This window comes from Bubalus kerabau, chromosome 10 (genome assembly GCF_029407905.1).
Source record: "Bubalus kerabau isolate K-KA32 ecotype Philippines breed swamp buffalo chromosome 10, PCC_UOA_SB_1v2, whole genome shotgun sequence".
Lineage (NCBI taxonomy): Eukaryota > Metazoa > Chordata > Mammalia > Artiodactyla > Bovidae > Bubalus > Bubalus kerabau.
Genome location: NC_073633.1, coordinates 5,658,270 through 5,672,882, shown reverse-complemented (window position 1 = coordinate 5,672,882; position 14,613 = coordinate 5,658,270). Strand labels below are relative to the sequence as shown.

Here is a 14,613-nt window from a genome sequence, read left to right as displayed (position 1 = left end):
TGCATACAGTAGCATGGGATGAGTGTCATAGAGACTTTGGTGAGCAAAAAACACAAGACACAAAAGACTATACTGTGTGATTTCATTTATATGCAATTCACAAGCATGCTAACTAACTGGTAACAAAAATCAGAGTACTAGTTACTTCTGGAGAATGAATATTGATTGGTAAGGGGCAAAAGGGAACCTTCTGAGATACTGGAAATGTTCTGTGTCTTCCCTGGGTGGCGATTACATGGATACTTGGATTATATAAGAAATTTAAGATTGGTGTGCTTTTCATATGTATATTCTATCTCAGTAAAACAGAAAAGAAATGAGCTTAATTTTTATTATGGAATAGACACAAACTGTTCACAAGAAAGTAGGAATGTAGTCATGCTGGATAGTGTCATCTTGAGACAGAGTAACCGGATCTATAAATTAACTGCATTTTTTTGAGATTCATAACTCAGAATTTACAAGAATAATTTAAGAGAACACATTGGAATAAGTAGCTTTTCAAGATAGCTGTTTTGAAATTTTAATTTTTTTAGCTTTAAATTTCAATAATTTTATTTACTTTATGGTTATTGCCTTTACCAATAGACTTCTAGCCATATGCACAGAAACTTAAAACTTACAAGTTATGTATATTCACTATTTTTTAAATTTAGGAAATACAGACAAAAAGAGATCAAACACCCATTTAAAAAAATTTTTTTAATGTTGGTAGGTGATGGACAGGGAGGCCTGGCGTGCTGCGATTCATGGGGTTGCAAAGAGTCAGACACAACTGAGCGACTGAACTGAACCTTTGATAATGTGTATATTTTTCTCTCTGTGCATTTTATGCAGGCATGCATTCAATGGGATCATATTTTGCAGCATGCTTTTTAATTTAATAGAGCCATCTTTTCATGTCATTAAGTATTTCATACTATTTTTGTAGTTGTATAATATTCTGTTGTTTGGCTAATGCCATAAATTTATTTAATCCTTCATTGTTGAGCATGCAGATTTACATGGCCTTTTCATTTCTGTTGGTGTTATTTTAATTTTTCCTTATTATTTTTAATATGTTTTTTAAAAACCAGTAATATGCCATTAATTTTCAAAAATTAAGTATATGTCCTATGACATGCCAGGGATTTCTTTTAATTGTTGCTTTTGAATTCTTAAATGCTTGTACTTTTTCTGAAAACAATATTTGTTTTGATAATATCTGTTGTTTTAAAATGAGGAAACCAAAAACAAAAATTGCTTGTAATCCCAACTTCTATAGAATACTCACCGTTAACACCTGATGATAGGCTCTAGAGAAGGATCATGTATAAAGAAAGACCTGATTAGAGCTGTGCTTTAAAAGTTTTATTAATCTGTTAGTTCTGTGCAAGGTAGGACCATTTAGGAGATTATTTTAGTAGTTTTGGGGGGGTCAACAGCCAGGATAATGACATAAGAATAGAAAAGAGATGGCTAATAAGAGATATTAAGCCTAAAATACAGAATTGATAACTGATCAGGGAGATGAAAGACGCGAGGCTGAAGATTAGAGCCGAAAGGGAAAAGAAGGCTACTGCTATTTAACTGAACAGATACAAGGCAAGGAACAGGATTTAATGGCACAGGGTGATAGCTTGGACATTTACATATACAGTGCATATCATCCAGACACATTGAATGTAAAGCATCTATCAGTCATACTGGGAAAATGATTCTGAAGTTGTGAGGTTAGGATTACAGACATATCATTGATAGTTCCTTGAAAAAGGTAAGTGTTGAATTGTGAAACTAGGGATTATGTGAAAGTGAAGTCGGTCAGTCGTGTCCTACTCTTTGCGACCCCGTGGACTGTAGCCTACGAGGCTCCTCCGTCCATGGGATTCTCCAGAATGCTGGAGTGGGTTGCCATTTCCTTCTCCAAGGGATTATAAGAAATAAGATTAAAAGATCATTGAATTGCAAGCAGCAGTGGATGGAAGGAGACTCAGGATCCTGAAAACTGCAGGTAGCCTCCAATGGTAATTCTCAAATGTTATGGAAGAGAATTGTGTCCTGATGTTTATAGTAATCTACATTCATTCAAGAAAGACATGCCTGTGCAAATTTATGTCCTATCTCGTGGTTGTGATACACTGACATAATTTCTGACTGTAAATAACAGTCACCTCCACGTTCCCACATCTACTTATCTAAGCGTCTTAACTTCCAACATGGTCTTTATTTGAAGGGCAGATCGTTAAGGTCACAGGCTATTTCTTATTGTTAACATAGGAATTCTTTTCTTAATGCTTCTAATGTGACTGTCAAGGTAAACCACTGACATGCTAAGTCACTTCAGTCGTGTCCAACTCTGTGCGACCCCATAGACAGCAGCCCACCAGGCTCCCCCGTCCCTGGGATTCTCCAGGCAAGAACACTGGAGTGGGTTGCCATTTCCTTCTCCAATGCATGAAAGTGAAAAGTGAAAGTGAAGTCGCTCAGTCATGTCCAACTCTTGGCGACCCCATGGACTGCAGCCTACCAGGCTCCTCTGTCCATGGGATTTTCCAGGCAAGAGTACTGGAGTGGGGTGCCATTGCCTTCTCCGAAACCACTGACATAGTCTTTACTATATTTACTCTTCTTGACAGGTGTCCTTTTCAGTCTATTTATGGATCCTTTTTCACATAGAGGAACACTGCCCATAGCTGTAGGATTGTAACTGTTCAAATACATTGTTTTGCATTTGGAATCCTACTTGGCCAGCAAAGATTTTGTTATGAACTAGAATGGGATGCCTCAGAATATGTAGAATGTAAAAATACATATAAATTATTGTTAAAGAACATACAGAAAAACTAGTAGGAAGTGAAAGTTTTTAACGTTCTCTGACAAAAATTTGTTAAGAGAAGGCTTTAGATGGGAAAGGACGTAATGGATCAGAAGTTGGGAGACAGCATACAGTCATTTAACCATCTGCTGACTATAAATCAGGGTACTAGTAGAATGTATATAAATTTAGTATATAAATGCTTGGTATCTATTGGGGTGTTAAATAAAACAGCATAATGTGTTAATTTGCTGTCTTTCATGGCCATGTTGGTACAAGTTTAGTTTTTGTGTCTTCAGCAAATCTTTGAGTCTCAGTTGGTCTATCTGAAAAATGAGAGTAATCCTCCTTGTTATGTTATTTCGGAAGTTACAAATAACATATCTTAACTAGCCTGTGTATACTGTGTGGAGACTGCTTGTAATCACCATTGTCACAAAGGATCAGTGTTGTCATTGGGCTGTAACTTATTATTTATAATTAGTAATAGATGGTATCTGTAAAGTACTTTGCATTTTATATGTTTTCAGATAGATCTGAAATAACTTTTTCCCCCAGCAGACCTAAATGCCAAGAAACTTAAAATCATTCTTCAAAAAGTTATTTAGAATTTTGTCATATTGAGATACTGTGTTCTTTTTTATAGGAAGTACTTAAACAACTACAAGGAAGTATTGAAGATGAAGCTATGGCTTCTTCTGGACAGATTGATTTATTAGAACGTCTTAAAGGTAAATTTTTTTTAAATGTTTTAAAGTAATTTTTTAAAGCTCCAGTTGTCAACTTTAGGAGTATGTATCCAAATAACGCTTCTCTTGATTAGAATGTTGGTGTTGGATTTTCTTAGCCTAATGCATTAGGATGTAATTTTTTAAGTACAAATATGTAAAAAGTCTATTTGCTTGTCATTTTTTCAGTTAAAACATTTAACTGCCTTTAAATAAACTATTTTAGATACCTTTCTTGACAATTTTCAGCTCTTTCTAAAATGCATTGCTCTTCTGCCAGTCATTAAGTAGGCCTTTATTAAGCTTTATGCTATAGACTGGACCCATTGCTTCATTTGAAGGAGTCAGTGCCTTTCTTTGTTCCATTCAGAATAGAAGTGCTTTATCTTAGTGCATACACACACACACACACACACACACACACACACACACACACTGATTTTAACCCATTTTTAATAGAATTTTGAAAGAATGTCTTTCTTGTTTTATTACTTAAAAATTCAAATGTCAAATTAGCTAAGTTTTAATTGTAATTGAAGGTGGGCAGAGAAATTACCTTTGGATCCCCAAGTATATTATTACCTAGTAGGAATCTAAGAAAGGACATTCTGTCTAATTTTTCTTTAACATACTTTTTTTCCACCGGACTGATTCAAGCTATCTTGGAGGGAAAGTTTAGCTGTTCTGTTCCTAAATAATTGTTCATTCACTCATATACATTTGTGGCTTTCTCTGATAGAAATCTAAAGTCACAGGTCTCTAAACCAAAAGGTGAACTTTTCTTTATTAATGACCCGTATTTGTGTATATTGCAGAGGTCACCACCACAAGCGTACCCTTTTATATGTGCTTTGGCCTGGGTTTTTTTCAGGACGTTTCTTTTATAGAACCAGTAGTGAGTGAATTTCTCTGAGCATCAGCATTTGTGATATGGATTCCCTCTGTCCCTGTATAGATCTGCTGCTCAATAACTGCCATAATTTAGTACTCTGCATACTTTATGTGATATATATATATAATGTATTTATATATATATAAAATGGTGTAAAATTTGAGGGTTGAAATGTGAACCTAAGGTTTCATTATTAAAAGGTAATATAATTACATTAGCAATATTTTAGATCACTTAAAGCAGTTGTTTTATAAAAACTTGTCTGTATTTTATTTAGAACTTAACTTAGATAGCAGTAATTTCCCTGGAGTGAAACTACGGTCCAAAATGTCCCTCCGTTCTTACGGAAGCCGAGAAGGATCTGTATCTAGTCGCTCAGGAGAGTGCAGTCCTGTTCCTATGGGTTCATTTCCAAGAAGAGGGTTTGTAAATGGAAGCAGAGAAAATACCGGTTATTTAGAAGAACTTGAAAAAGAGAGGTAACTTTTCTTCATTAAGTGGTAAACTTTTATGCTCCAATTTTTGCTAGATTTTGTCATTTTGTGACAATACAAAACAGGAATTATGAAGTGTGTGTGGTGGGTGATCACAAGCAGCACTTAGAGAGCATTTTCCATTTATTGTCTCAAAGCAGTGTATTACTGATTGTCCTTATCTTACATCTAAAAATGTGAAGGAGACAGTTTCTTGGGATTCTAATGCTCAAATGCTCTGTACATTGAATCATGTACAAATAGTATACATAATCACAGTGGCTAAAATATGTAACTGAGTTTTGATTGACTTTTCCATTATCTTTTCAAATGAATTAAGTAGCTACCAGATTCAGTATAAGCTGACTGGTTTCCATTATTAAACAAATGAAACAATTTATCAGTTTCGGTTTCTTAAAAAAATGTTGCTTGGCACAGAATCAATTCTTGTTTCTAAGAGCTACTATGTTAATTCTTTTCTTCTTGAACTTAAAATCATCTCACAAGTATCAGAATATATAGTTGCCAAGAACTTTGTCAAGTATTTTTGTACCTCCTATAAAATTATAAATTCCTTTATACATGATTGATACCATATTTATATTCCTAAAAGTTCTATTGGACTTTCAAGAAATACTCAAATTTATAAATCTTAATTTGCATAAATGTACAAATGTATAAATTCTCTGGGACCTTGGTCAAGTCTTTAAATTTTTGTGTCATTTCCTTCTGTAAAATAGGAATATGGTTCTACCTTGTGGAGTTATGAACAATGGATATTAACATATGGAAAATACCCAGCATATCTCATTGAGAGGCAAAAGACCTTTTACTACTTTCTCTCTGGTTTTAGATGTGACCATCTCTAAAAATAACAATAATCATGGACCAGAAATAGTGTTAAGCTTTCTTTAATCTCTTGAGTTTAAATGAATCTCTGTTTCATATCTTGAACCAGGACTGTTTCTGAGAGTCTAGGAAACAATCAGAAGCTAACTGGAGTACCCATTCTTCCACCACTTTGTCCCCTTTGAGCTGTTAAGAGGCATATGAGAGTGCCAATTTTCCTAGGAACTTACTTTGCTTTATGTGACAAAGGCCTGATTTTATTCACAAAGAGTGTGTGTGTGTATGTGTGTGTAGTTCTCAATATCTTGTGGCCTCCTGGTTCTCACCATTGTTTGAAGGTAAATTTAGCCCTTGTTTATGTGACAAAAGCTGTATTTTGCTCTCGTACTTGATTGATTGTGTGAATAGGTCTAGGATTTATTTTCTTCAACTTTTGAAAATTCTGTTATTTCTTTGATGATTTTACCCCCTCTGTTTTTCTACTCTTTCTTTCCAGACATCCCTTAAGTCATAGAAACTATCTCTGTATCATTTTTCTCTTGTTCTCTGTATTACCTATAGATACAGTAAGTTTAAGTGAGGTAGGTGTTAGAAAATAGAAGCCAGAACTGAAGCCCAGATCCATACCCTTTTTTTTTTTCTTAATTTACTTTTATTTTTGACTGTGTTGGGTATTCCTTGCTGCACAGGTGCTTTCTTTGGTTGCAGAGAATGGGGGCTTGTTCTGCCACTCGGGCTGTAGGGAGCACAGGCTTCAGTAGTTGTGACGCGTGGGCTTAGTTACCTCTGGGCATGTGGGATCTTCCAGGACCAGGGGTCAAACCCGTGTCCCTGCATTGGCAGGAGGATTCTTAACCACTGTACCGCCAGGGAAGCTCCATGACCTTTTTGAACCTCAGTTTTCCAGTTAAAATATGTTGTGAGGATGAAATTAGATACTTTTAAAAAACTGCTTAGCACTCTATGTCTGATACAATCAAATAGTTATTGTCACATTAGCCATTAATACTTTTTAACAAATATTTAAATGCCTGATACATGTGCCATGTTCTTCTAGATGATCCTGAGTTAGCTAGAGGACTAAGAAGACATGAAATTTATGTCAGGTCAGTTTATTTATCTTCCTTGGTTCTTGTCTCATCGCAATAAAAATTTGGAGCAATGGACCAAAAGGTGTAGAACATCAGACAAGTTACAGCTCAGTTCAGCTCAAGCAGACAGATCTTTTCTTAGTAAGATACTCCCAAAGGAGCCCTCCCATCTTTCCTGTTGATCCCTCTTGGCTCCCCTTTTATTATAGGTCCAGTCTCTTCCTTTTGGTTACACCTGGTGCAGAGTAGGGCTTGTACCCACCACCAATCAATGAGAGGAATGCAAATGGTCATACACTCAAGGCCAGTTGACAATTTCAAGTTATGTAACAGCAGGCTGTGTTGTTATGCCTTACCATATGTCTTCCCCTAAGTCCATCTTATAATTAGATGTAGAATATTCATAAGCCCTTAAAGGCCTCCTAACTGCCTAAGTCTACTTGGAGAAGCCCCCTGGTGGTTTGCATCCACTGTGTGCCCAGGGCCCATGTGCAGTAGTTGAAAAGTCTCTGTGCTTATTTTGTAACATCTGTGGGCTCTCATGGGTGTGTCTGGGATGTTCAGAGATCAGCTTGCATCCCTTTCAGCCAGGCCTCCCCTTGTTCCTGTCTAACTTCCTAGCTAACATTTACATTTTAAAGAAGACTGTTGACAGTCACTAAACAAGCCTTTAATCTGCTAAATGATAAAGACCCACCAGCTTCCTTTCAGTTTTGAGCCTTAAATACTGTGGTATGAGTCATAAGATCAACTCCTGTCAGTTAACCACTTGTTACCATGTTGGCTCTTGACTTTGGCTTCGCAAGCAAGAGCATTTTGCCAGAGTTCAGTCTTAAACTTGATAGCAACAACTTGGCCCTATTCTCCTTAACATTTTTCTCACTCCAATACCATCGCTGCTGCTGCTGCTGCTAAGTCGCTTCAGTCGTGTCCGACTCTGTGCGACCCCATAGACAGCAGCCCACCAGGCTCCCCCGTCCCTGGGATTCTCCAGGCAAGAACACTGGAGTGGGTTGCCATTTCCTTCTCCAATACCATAGCTAAAATTAGCTTATTCATTTGAGCACTTTTAGCACCCAGATCTTGATTAAATAAGTCAATTTATTGAAGACTGATCAGAAAAAGCAAGAGAGTTCCAGAAAAACATCTATTTCTGCTTTATTGACTATTCCAAAACCTTTGACTGTGTGGATCACAATAAACTGTGGAAAATTCTGAAGGAGATGGGAATGCTAGACCACCTGACCTGCCTCTTGACAAACCTATATGCAGGTCAGGAAGCAACAGTTAGAACTGGACATGGAACAACAGACTGGTTCCAGATAGGAAAAGAAGTACATCAAGGCTGTATATTGTCACTGCTTATTTAACTTATATGCAGAGTACATCATGCCAAACGCTGGGCTGGAGAAGCACAAGCTGGAATCAAGATTGCTGGGAGAAATATCAATAACCTCAGATATGCAGATGACACCACCCTTATGGCAGAAAGTGAAGAGGAACTAAAAAGCCTCTTGATGAAGGTGAAAGAGGAGAGTGAAAAAGATGACTTAAAGCTCAACATTCAGAAAACTAAGATCATGGCATCCGGTCCCATCACTTCATGGGAAATAGATGGGGAAACAGTGGAAACAGTGTCAGACTTTATTTTGGGGGGCTCCAAAATCACTGCAGATGGTGACTGCAGCCATGAGATTAAAAGACGCTTACTCCTTGGAAGGAAAGTTATGACCAACCTAGATAGCACATTGAAAAGCAGAGACATGACTTTGCCAACAAATGTCCGTCTAGTCAAGGCTATGATTTTTCCAGTGGTGATGTATGGATATGAGAGTTGGACTGTGAAGAAGGCTGAGCACCAAAGAATTGATGCTTTTGAACTGTGGTGTTGGAGAAGACTCTTGAGAGTCCCTTGGACTGCAAGGAGATCCAACCAGTCCATTCTGAAGGAGATCAGCCCTGGGTGTTCTTTGGAAGGAATGATGCTAAAGCTGAAACTCCAGTACTTTGGCCACCTCATGCGAAGAGTTGACTCATTGGAAAAGACTCTGATGCTGGGAGGGATTGGGGGCAGGAGGGGAAGGGGACGACAGAGGATGAGATGGTTAGATGGCATCACCGACTCGATGGAAGTGAGTTTGAGTGAACTCCGGGAGTTGGTGATGGACAGGGAGGCCTGGTGTGCTGCGATTCATGGGGTTGCGAAGAGTCAGACTGAGCTACTGAACTGAACTGAATCAGAAGAAATAGCATCTCCCTCTATCCCTTGTTTCCTTGCCTTAGTCCTGGTAGGTCCTGCAGGTGCTCATCAGGGATCATTTAAAAATAGGGTCAGATCTCATTTTTTTTGCTAGTTGTAATACCCAGCCTGTGAAAGGGGTTCAGGATTTCTGGACTGCTTTCTCCTGCTCCTGTTGTCAAAAATGGAGGGAAGAGGGCAGCTTCTCATTGGTCAGCACCTCTGCCTCAGGTTGGTACATCGTAACCAAGATCTGGCTTCTTCCCATGAATTCCCCCACTACTGAGGTTGCCACAGCAAAAAGCGAAGGCTTATTTCTTATTTTTCAAGTTGCTTCTCAGTAAAGAAAGGAAAGTTTAGCAACAGTAGAACTTTCCACATACATGCATACATACTCATCAAGAAAATATAATCAAATAGAATTTTAAAGTGTTAATAACAGAGTCAGAGTGGGGAATGACTCAAGTAAGAGCAAAGCCCAGAAGCTATAATAAAAAATATCTTCATATTCAAGTGATTAACTGAGAAAATAACATTTATAACTGACAGAGTACTATTGTTCCTAATGCAGAAGAGGTCCTGTAAATAAGAAAAAGCCACAGAAAAGGAAATAAAAATGGATTTTAAACTTGGAAAAATGTTTACCCTTACCCATACTAAAAGAAATCAAATTAAAACCTTAGTAATAGGGAATTCCCTTTTGGTCTAGTGGTTAGGACTCTGCACGTCTAATGCCGCGAGCTGGGGTTCCATCCGTGGTCTGGAAACTAAGATCCCACAAGCTGTGCAGCATGGCCAAAAACAAGGAAGTCCATAATGATACACCATTTTTTAAACCCTAGAAATGTAAAAGAGTCTTAAAAGTTTGATAAAGCATTTAGATTGTCAAAGGTGGCAGAAGCATAAGTTGGTACAATATCTAGTAAGGACAGTAAGTTAAAAATTTACATATCCTAGGAATTTGTCGTCTATACATGCTTGCATATTTGTACAATGAAGTTACATATAAGGATATTCAGTGGAGCACTATTTATAATAGCAAAAGATTAGAAAGACCCTAAATGGAAAAAAAAAAAAGACCCTAAATGCCCTCTAACGTAGAACCAGTTACTATTTACTCTTGTATGGATTCATAAATATCTTTGCAGCTAGCAGAAAAACACATAGAACCTTTTTATATTCTGATACAAGAATGATCTCCAAGATAGACTTTAAGTGGTAAAAAGTTATAAGACAACACAGCTAATAATATGCTATTATTTATGTTTTAAAATGTACGTGTACATATACACACATATTCTTTCATTTTTATAGAATGTCTCTGGAAATAAATATAAGAGAATACTAGTGGTCGCTTAGGGAAGGAGTCACACAAAAGGACATAGATCATATACTTCTTGTGAAAGTGAAAGTGAAGTCACTCAGTTGTGTCCAACTTTTTGCGATCCCATGGACTGTAGTCTACCAGGCTTCTCTGTCCATGGGATTTTCTAGGCAAGAGTACTGGAGTGGGTTGCCATTTCCTTCTCCAGGGGCTCTTCCCAACCCAGGGATCGAACCCATGTCTCCTGCATTGCAAGCAGACGCTTTACCCTCTGAGCCATGCAGGATCTTTAATACTTCTTGTACCTACTGATTTTTTCCTCTTAACACTTTATTTTGAATTTATGTGTATATTGATCAGGTATAGAGTATTGATATAGGTTGTTATTGAGGACATCATCGATTGGGTTGTCAGAAATTATGTAACAAGTTCATCTTCAGATTCCAAGCCTAAGAAAATGTTTCTCTCCCTCAGAACAACCTCCTCTTATTACACAGTGATAATATATTTCTTATTTTGATCAATAAGAAGCTGAAAGCTACATGCAATAGTTCCCTATACTCTAGATTTATTTTTTGCATAATTACTGCTTTTCTTTGCTTCTTTATTATACTTTTTATTCTTGTATCTGAGTTTTATTAAATCTGTACTTTTTACTGTATACCAACATCAAATTCTTAGATTGTAAATAAATGTGACGAAAGCATTTGGTTAGAATGTAAATATTCTAGTAAGAATGGTTGCCATCTTATTTAGCTGAAAAAGTTTAAAACTTTTAATATTCAAATTTTAATGACTATAATCTTAGTCCTACCTTCAGAAATCTCAAATTAGTAAAATTCTTACTTATTCATTATATTACTTTAAATAGAAAACATTACAGTTATAGCTTATGAGAGTTGCTGTTACGTGCTCTGTATTAGCATTGTGTAAACTTAAATTTTTTTTGAAAAACAGATCATTGCTTCTTGCTGACCTTGACAAAGAAGAAAAGGAAAAAGACTGGTATTATGCTCAACTTCAGAATCTCACTAAAAGAATAGATAGCCTTCCTTTAACTGAAAATGTAAGTAACTTGACAAAATAACTTATTTTTATATCTGAAAGTATATCTGTTTATAACTATATAGTTATTTGTAAACTGTAATATGTTTTATCCAACTTCAACATAAATATATAGTCAGTGAATTTTGTATATAAAGATGATACAACTAAAAGATTAAGGATTCAACCAGGTTTTTTATTAGATGTGTTGAATTACCAAAGATACTCTGTAGAAATGTTTTTCACCATCTGTCTGTTTTTTTGAACTATATTACAGGACTCGTGCCAGATGGTTTTTGCAATGAAAGTATCTTTGAAATAACTTGAGTCCTATTCTAGTTATTATAAATGACAGTAGCTGTTGGCACAGATGTTAGGGCTTTTTGCAAGCACTAAAAGTTGTTTGTTTTGCTAATATAACTATGTAAAAAATAACTTAATTCTGTCAGCCTCTCCCTCCCCACCCAGCCTCTCCAAGTTAACTGTTTTATTTATGGGGTGACACGTATAAGAACATTTCTGAAGGACATTAATAATTTTAAATAAGACTTTAACTGTCACCCATAAATTTTAAAACAATTTAATAGACCAATTAAAATTAATCTTCCACTCTTAGCTTAGATTTTTTATTTTCTAATAAAGTTTTGAGAGGACATAGTAAAAGAAAAAGTACAACGAAGGAAAAACCTTTTCCAAAACACACAGTTAATCAGTTTCCTGCGTGGGCATTGTCTGGCAGGAGCTAGAACTAGTGCTCAGCCTCCTGAGCACAAACTTATCCAGGTTTGTGAGAGGGAAAGAATCTCCCTTCCTGACAACGTCTTTAACATCCTTTTGGGAGCTCAGGAGACACCACAAATGAAAGAACAGTTCATAGGGAGTGTTGACGCCTGAGGATTAGGAGCTCAGGAGGGTTTGGAGGGATATTTGCTCTTAATGTTAAAGTGGTGTTTTGCTTAACATTCACTTTGGTGATTAAAATGTACAATATTTAGAGTCCAGCTGTCTGCATGCAGTTGTATATGAAACAGTTCAAGAGCAATCGATTAATACCTGAAACAAAGATCAGTTGTCAAATCATTCCCATATTAATTTACCATATAGTCAGTCACATTTATTTAAGAGGATATGTAAGACATTATAGACCATTAGGCAACATTAGCAAATGTAAATTGCGTATATTTCATAAATATTTTTAAATTCACAAAATTTTTATTTTATATTGGGAAGGCAGGTTAAGATTTATTTCATATGGAAATACTTATCAGGTTACTAGGCATTGCTTAAAACATCAGATATAAACCACATTATTGTAGCATAGTGTGTCATCTTCAGCCTTTCGTGCAAGGGATTTTTAGAAGTGGAGGACAAATAAGTGTAGTTATAACTGACTCACTGTAGTTATAACATGACTCACAGCATGCAGACTGTTTCAACTGTATTACAACACATAATGTGGATATGCCTATAGGAACACATTCTGCGTGTGTCATCTGTATATTGCAAGAGAAAAGGGTGAAAGGTCCTCTAACTTACCTGACAACACAGTTTGGGATTCTTAGGCCTACAGAATGCTATTCTGAGTCAGACACATACACATGCAGCTTGTGTGTGTGTGTGTGTGTGTGTGTGTGAGTATGTGTGTATATGTATGTAGGGTCTTAGTTTCTTGATCAGGGGTCAGACCTGTGCCCTTGACAGTGAGCGCTTGGAGTCCTAACTCCTGGACCTGCAGGGAATTGTCCACATGCAGCTTTTTATTGGACTTATAGAGCATGAAAAATCTACAGCACTTGATTATTCCCTTCATGGTCCATTATAACTGTCACCTGTCATTTTGCCTGGTCGTTTTTTAGCCTTGGAGCATGTCTTTGTAAGTTTCTTTGCCTTCTCCTTTCCCTCATTTTTTATACCTAGCAGTTACCACAGCGTCTGGAATTGTAGTTAGAGGGCTAATAAAGTTTTGAATGTACTAACACCCACTCCATGAAGAAGTACTTTTTTTGGTTTGTTTCAACTTTGGTTCATATTTATATTTTTACCAAAAAGTTTGTATTATCTCGCAATTTATGATTGTATTATATAAAAGCTTTTCTTTATTCTATCTTCTTCATTTTACATGCGGGAAAGTTCTCTCAGTTTAGTCTATATGTATATAACAATCCTAAAGTGAGGTATCAACTTAAGGATGATGGACCTGATTCTTGGTTTTTCTATTTTGTCCACATTAATATTCTAATTTTTAATAATTCAAAGTAGTGCTTCTTCAGGGCAGAAGAATTGTAAGGTAACTAAAAATAGGCTTACCTTAACTGGACACACACACACACACACACACATATATATATATATATATATTTTAAAGAGCTAGTACAATTTAATTAAAACTATTTGTGACTGTGGGGAAATAAAAGTGTTTCAACTCTTCACTTCATATCAGAAACCCAGGCTGAGCCTCGCACTGATCATCAAGTTTTAGGACTTCGTAGAGTAAAAAATAATTTTCTCATATGTAACAATTATGTATTTGTTTATTCATTTTCTTTATTGATACTTACATGCTTTTTTATTTTTACTGATAAACACAAGATATTCACATTTCCATTTTATTTGTGTTTTAGTTTTCCTTACAAACAGATATGACCAGAAGGCAGTTGGAATATGAGGCAAGGCAAATCAGAGTTGCGATGGAAGAACAACTAGGTACTTGCCAGGATATGGAAAAACGAGCACAGGTAACATTTATTATTAAACTGTGAAACAGGAATAGCTAGATTTCTGTGAAGAATCTAATGAATTACAGCTCTGTTAACTTTGGTTAAGTTTTATTATTAAAGATATTTTATTTTATTTTTTTAATTTTATTTTATTTTTAAACTTTACATAACTGTATTAGATTTGCCAAATATCAAAATGAATCAAAATGAAAATATTAAAGATATTTTAAAGTCTGTCTTTACTTTGGCACTAGTTCAAAATAAGAATAATTTACTATGGCTGCTGGAAGCATAACTAGTATTCGCATAATTCTGCCCTCATATTTCAGTTCTCTGGTACTGTTCTGCTATGCCTTGGAATTATAAGAGGGAAAAAGAATTCGATTCTGGTCATCTTATTAGTTGCTAGCTAACTTTAGTTATCCTTTGAGATTTTTACTTCTGTGTTTGTGTAATGAAACC

General features: G+C 36.0%; 1 protein-coding gene across 10 annotated transcripts in view; it reads left to right on the top strand.

Moving 5' to 3' along the window:
• APC (APC regulator of WNT signaling pathway) overlaps positions 1 to 14,613 on the top strand; it is a 132,649-nt gene that overhangs the window by 62,672 nt on the left and 55,364 nt on the right. For all 10 annotated transcript variants that reach the window (XM_055536497.1, XM_055536490.1, XM_055536499.1 and 7 more), the window contains 4 exons: positions 3,441 to 3,525; positions 4,692 to 4,893; positions 11,348 to 11,456; positions 14,056 to 14,169. In XM_055536497.1, the coding sequence (XP_055392472.1) occupies positions 3,441 to 3,525; positions 4,692 to 4,893; positions 11,348 to 11,456; positions 14,056 to 14,169 (510 nt within the window). The remainder of the gene's footprint in view (positions 1 to 3,440; positions 3,526 to 4,691; positions 4,894 to 11,347; positions 11,457 to 14,055; positions 14,170 to 14,613) is intronic.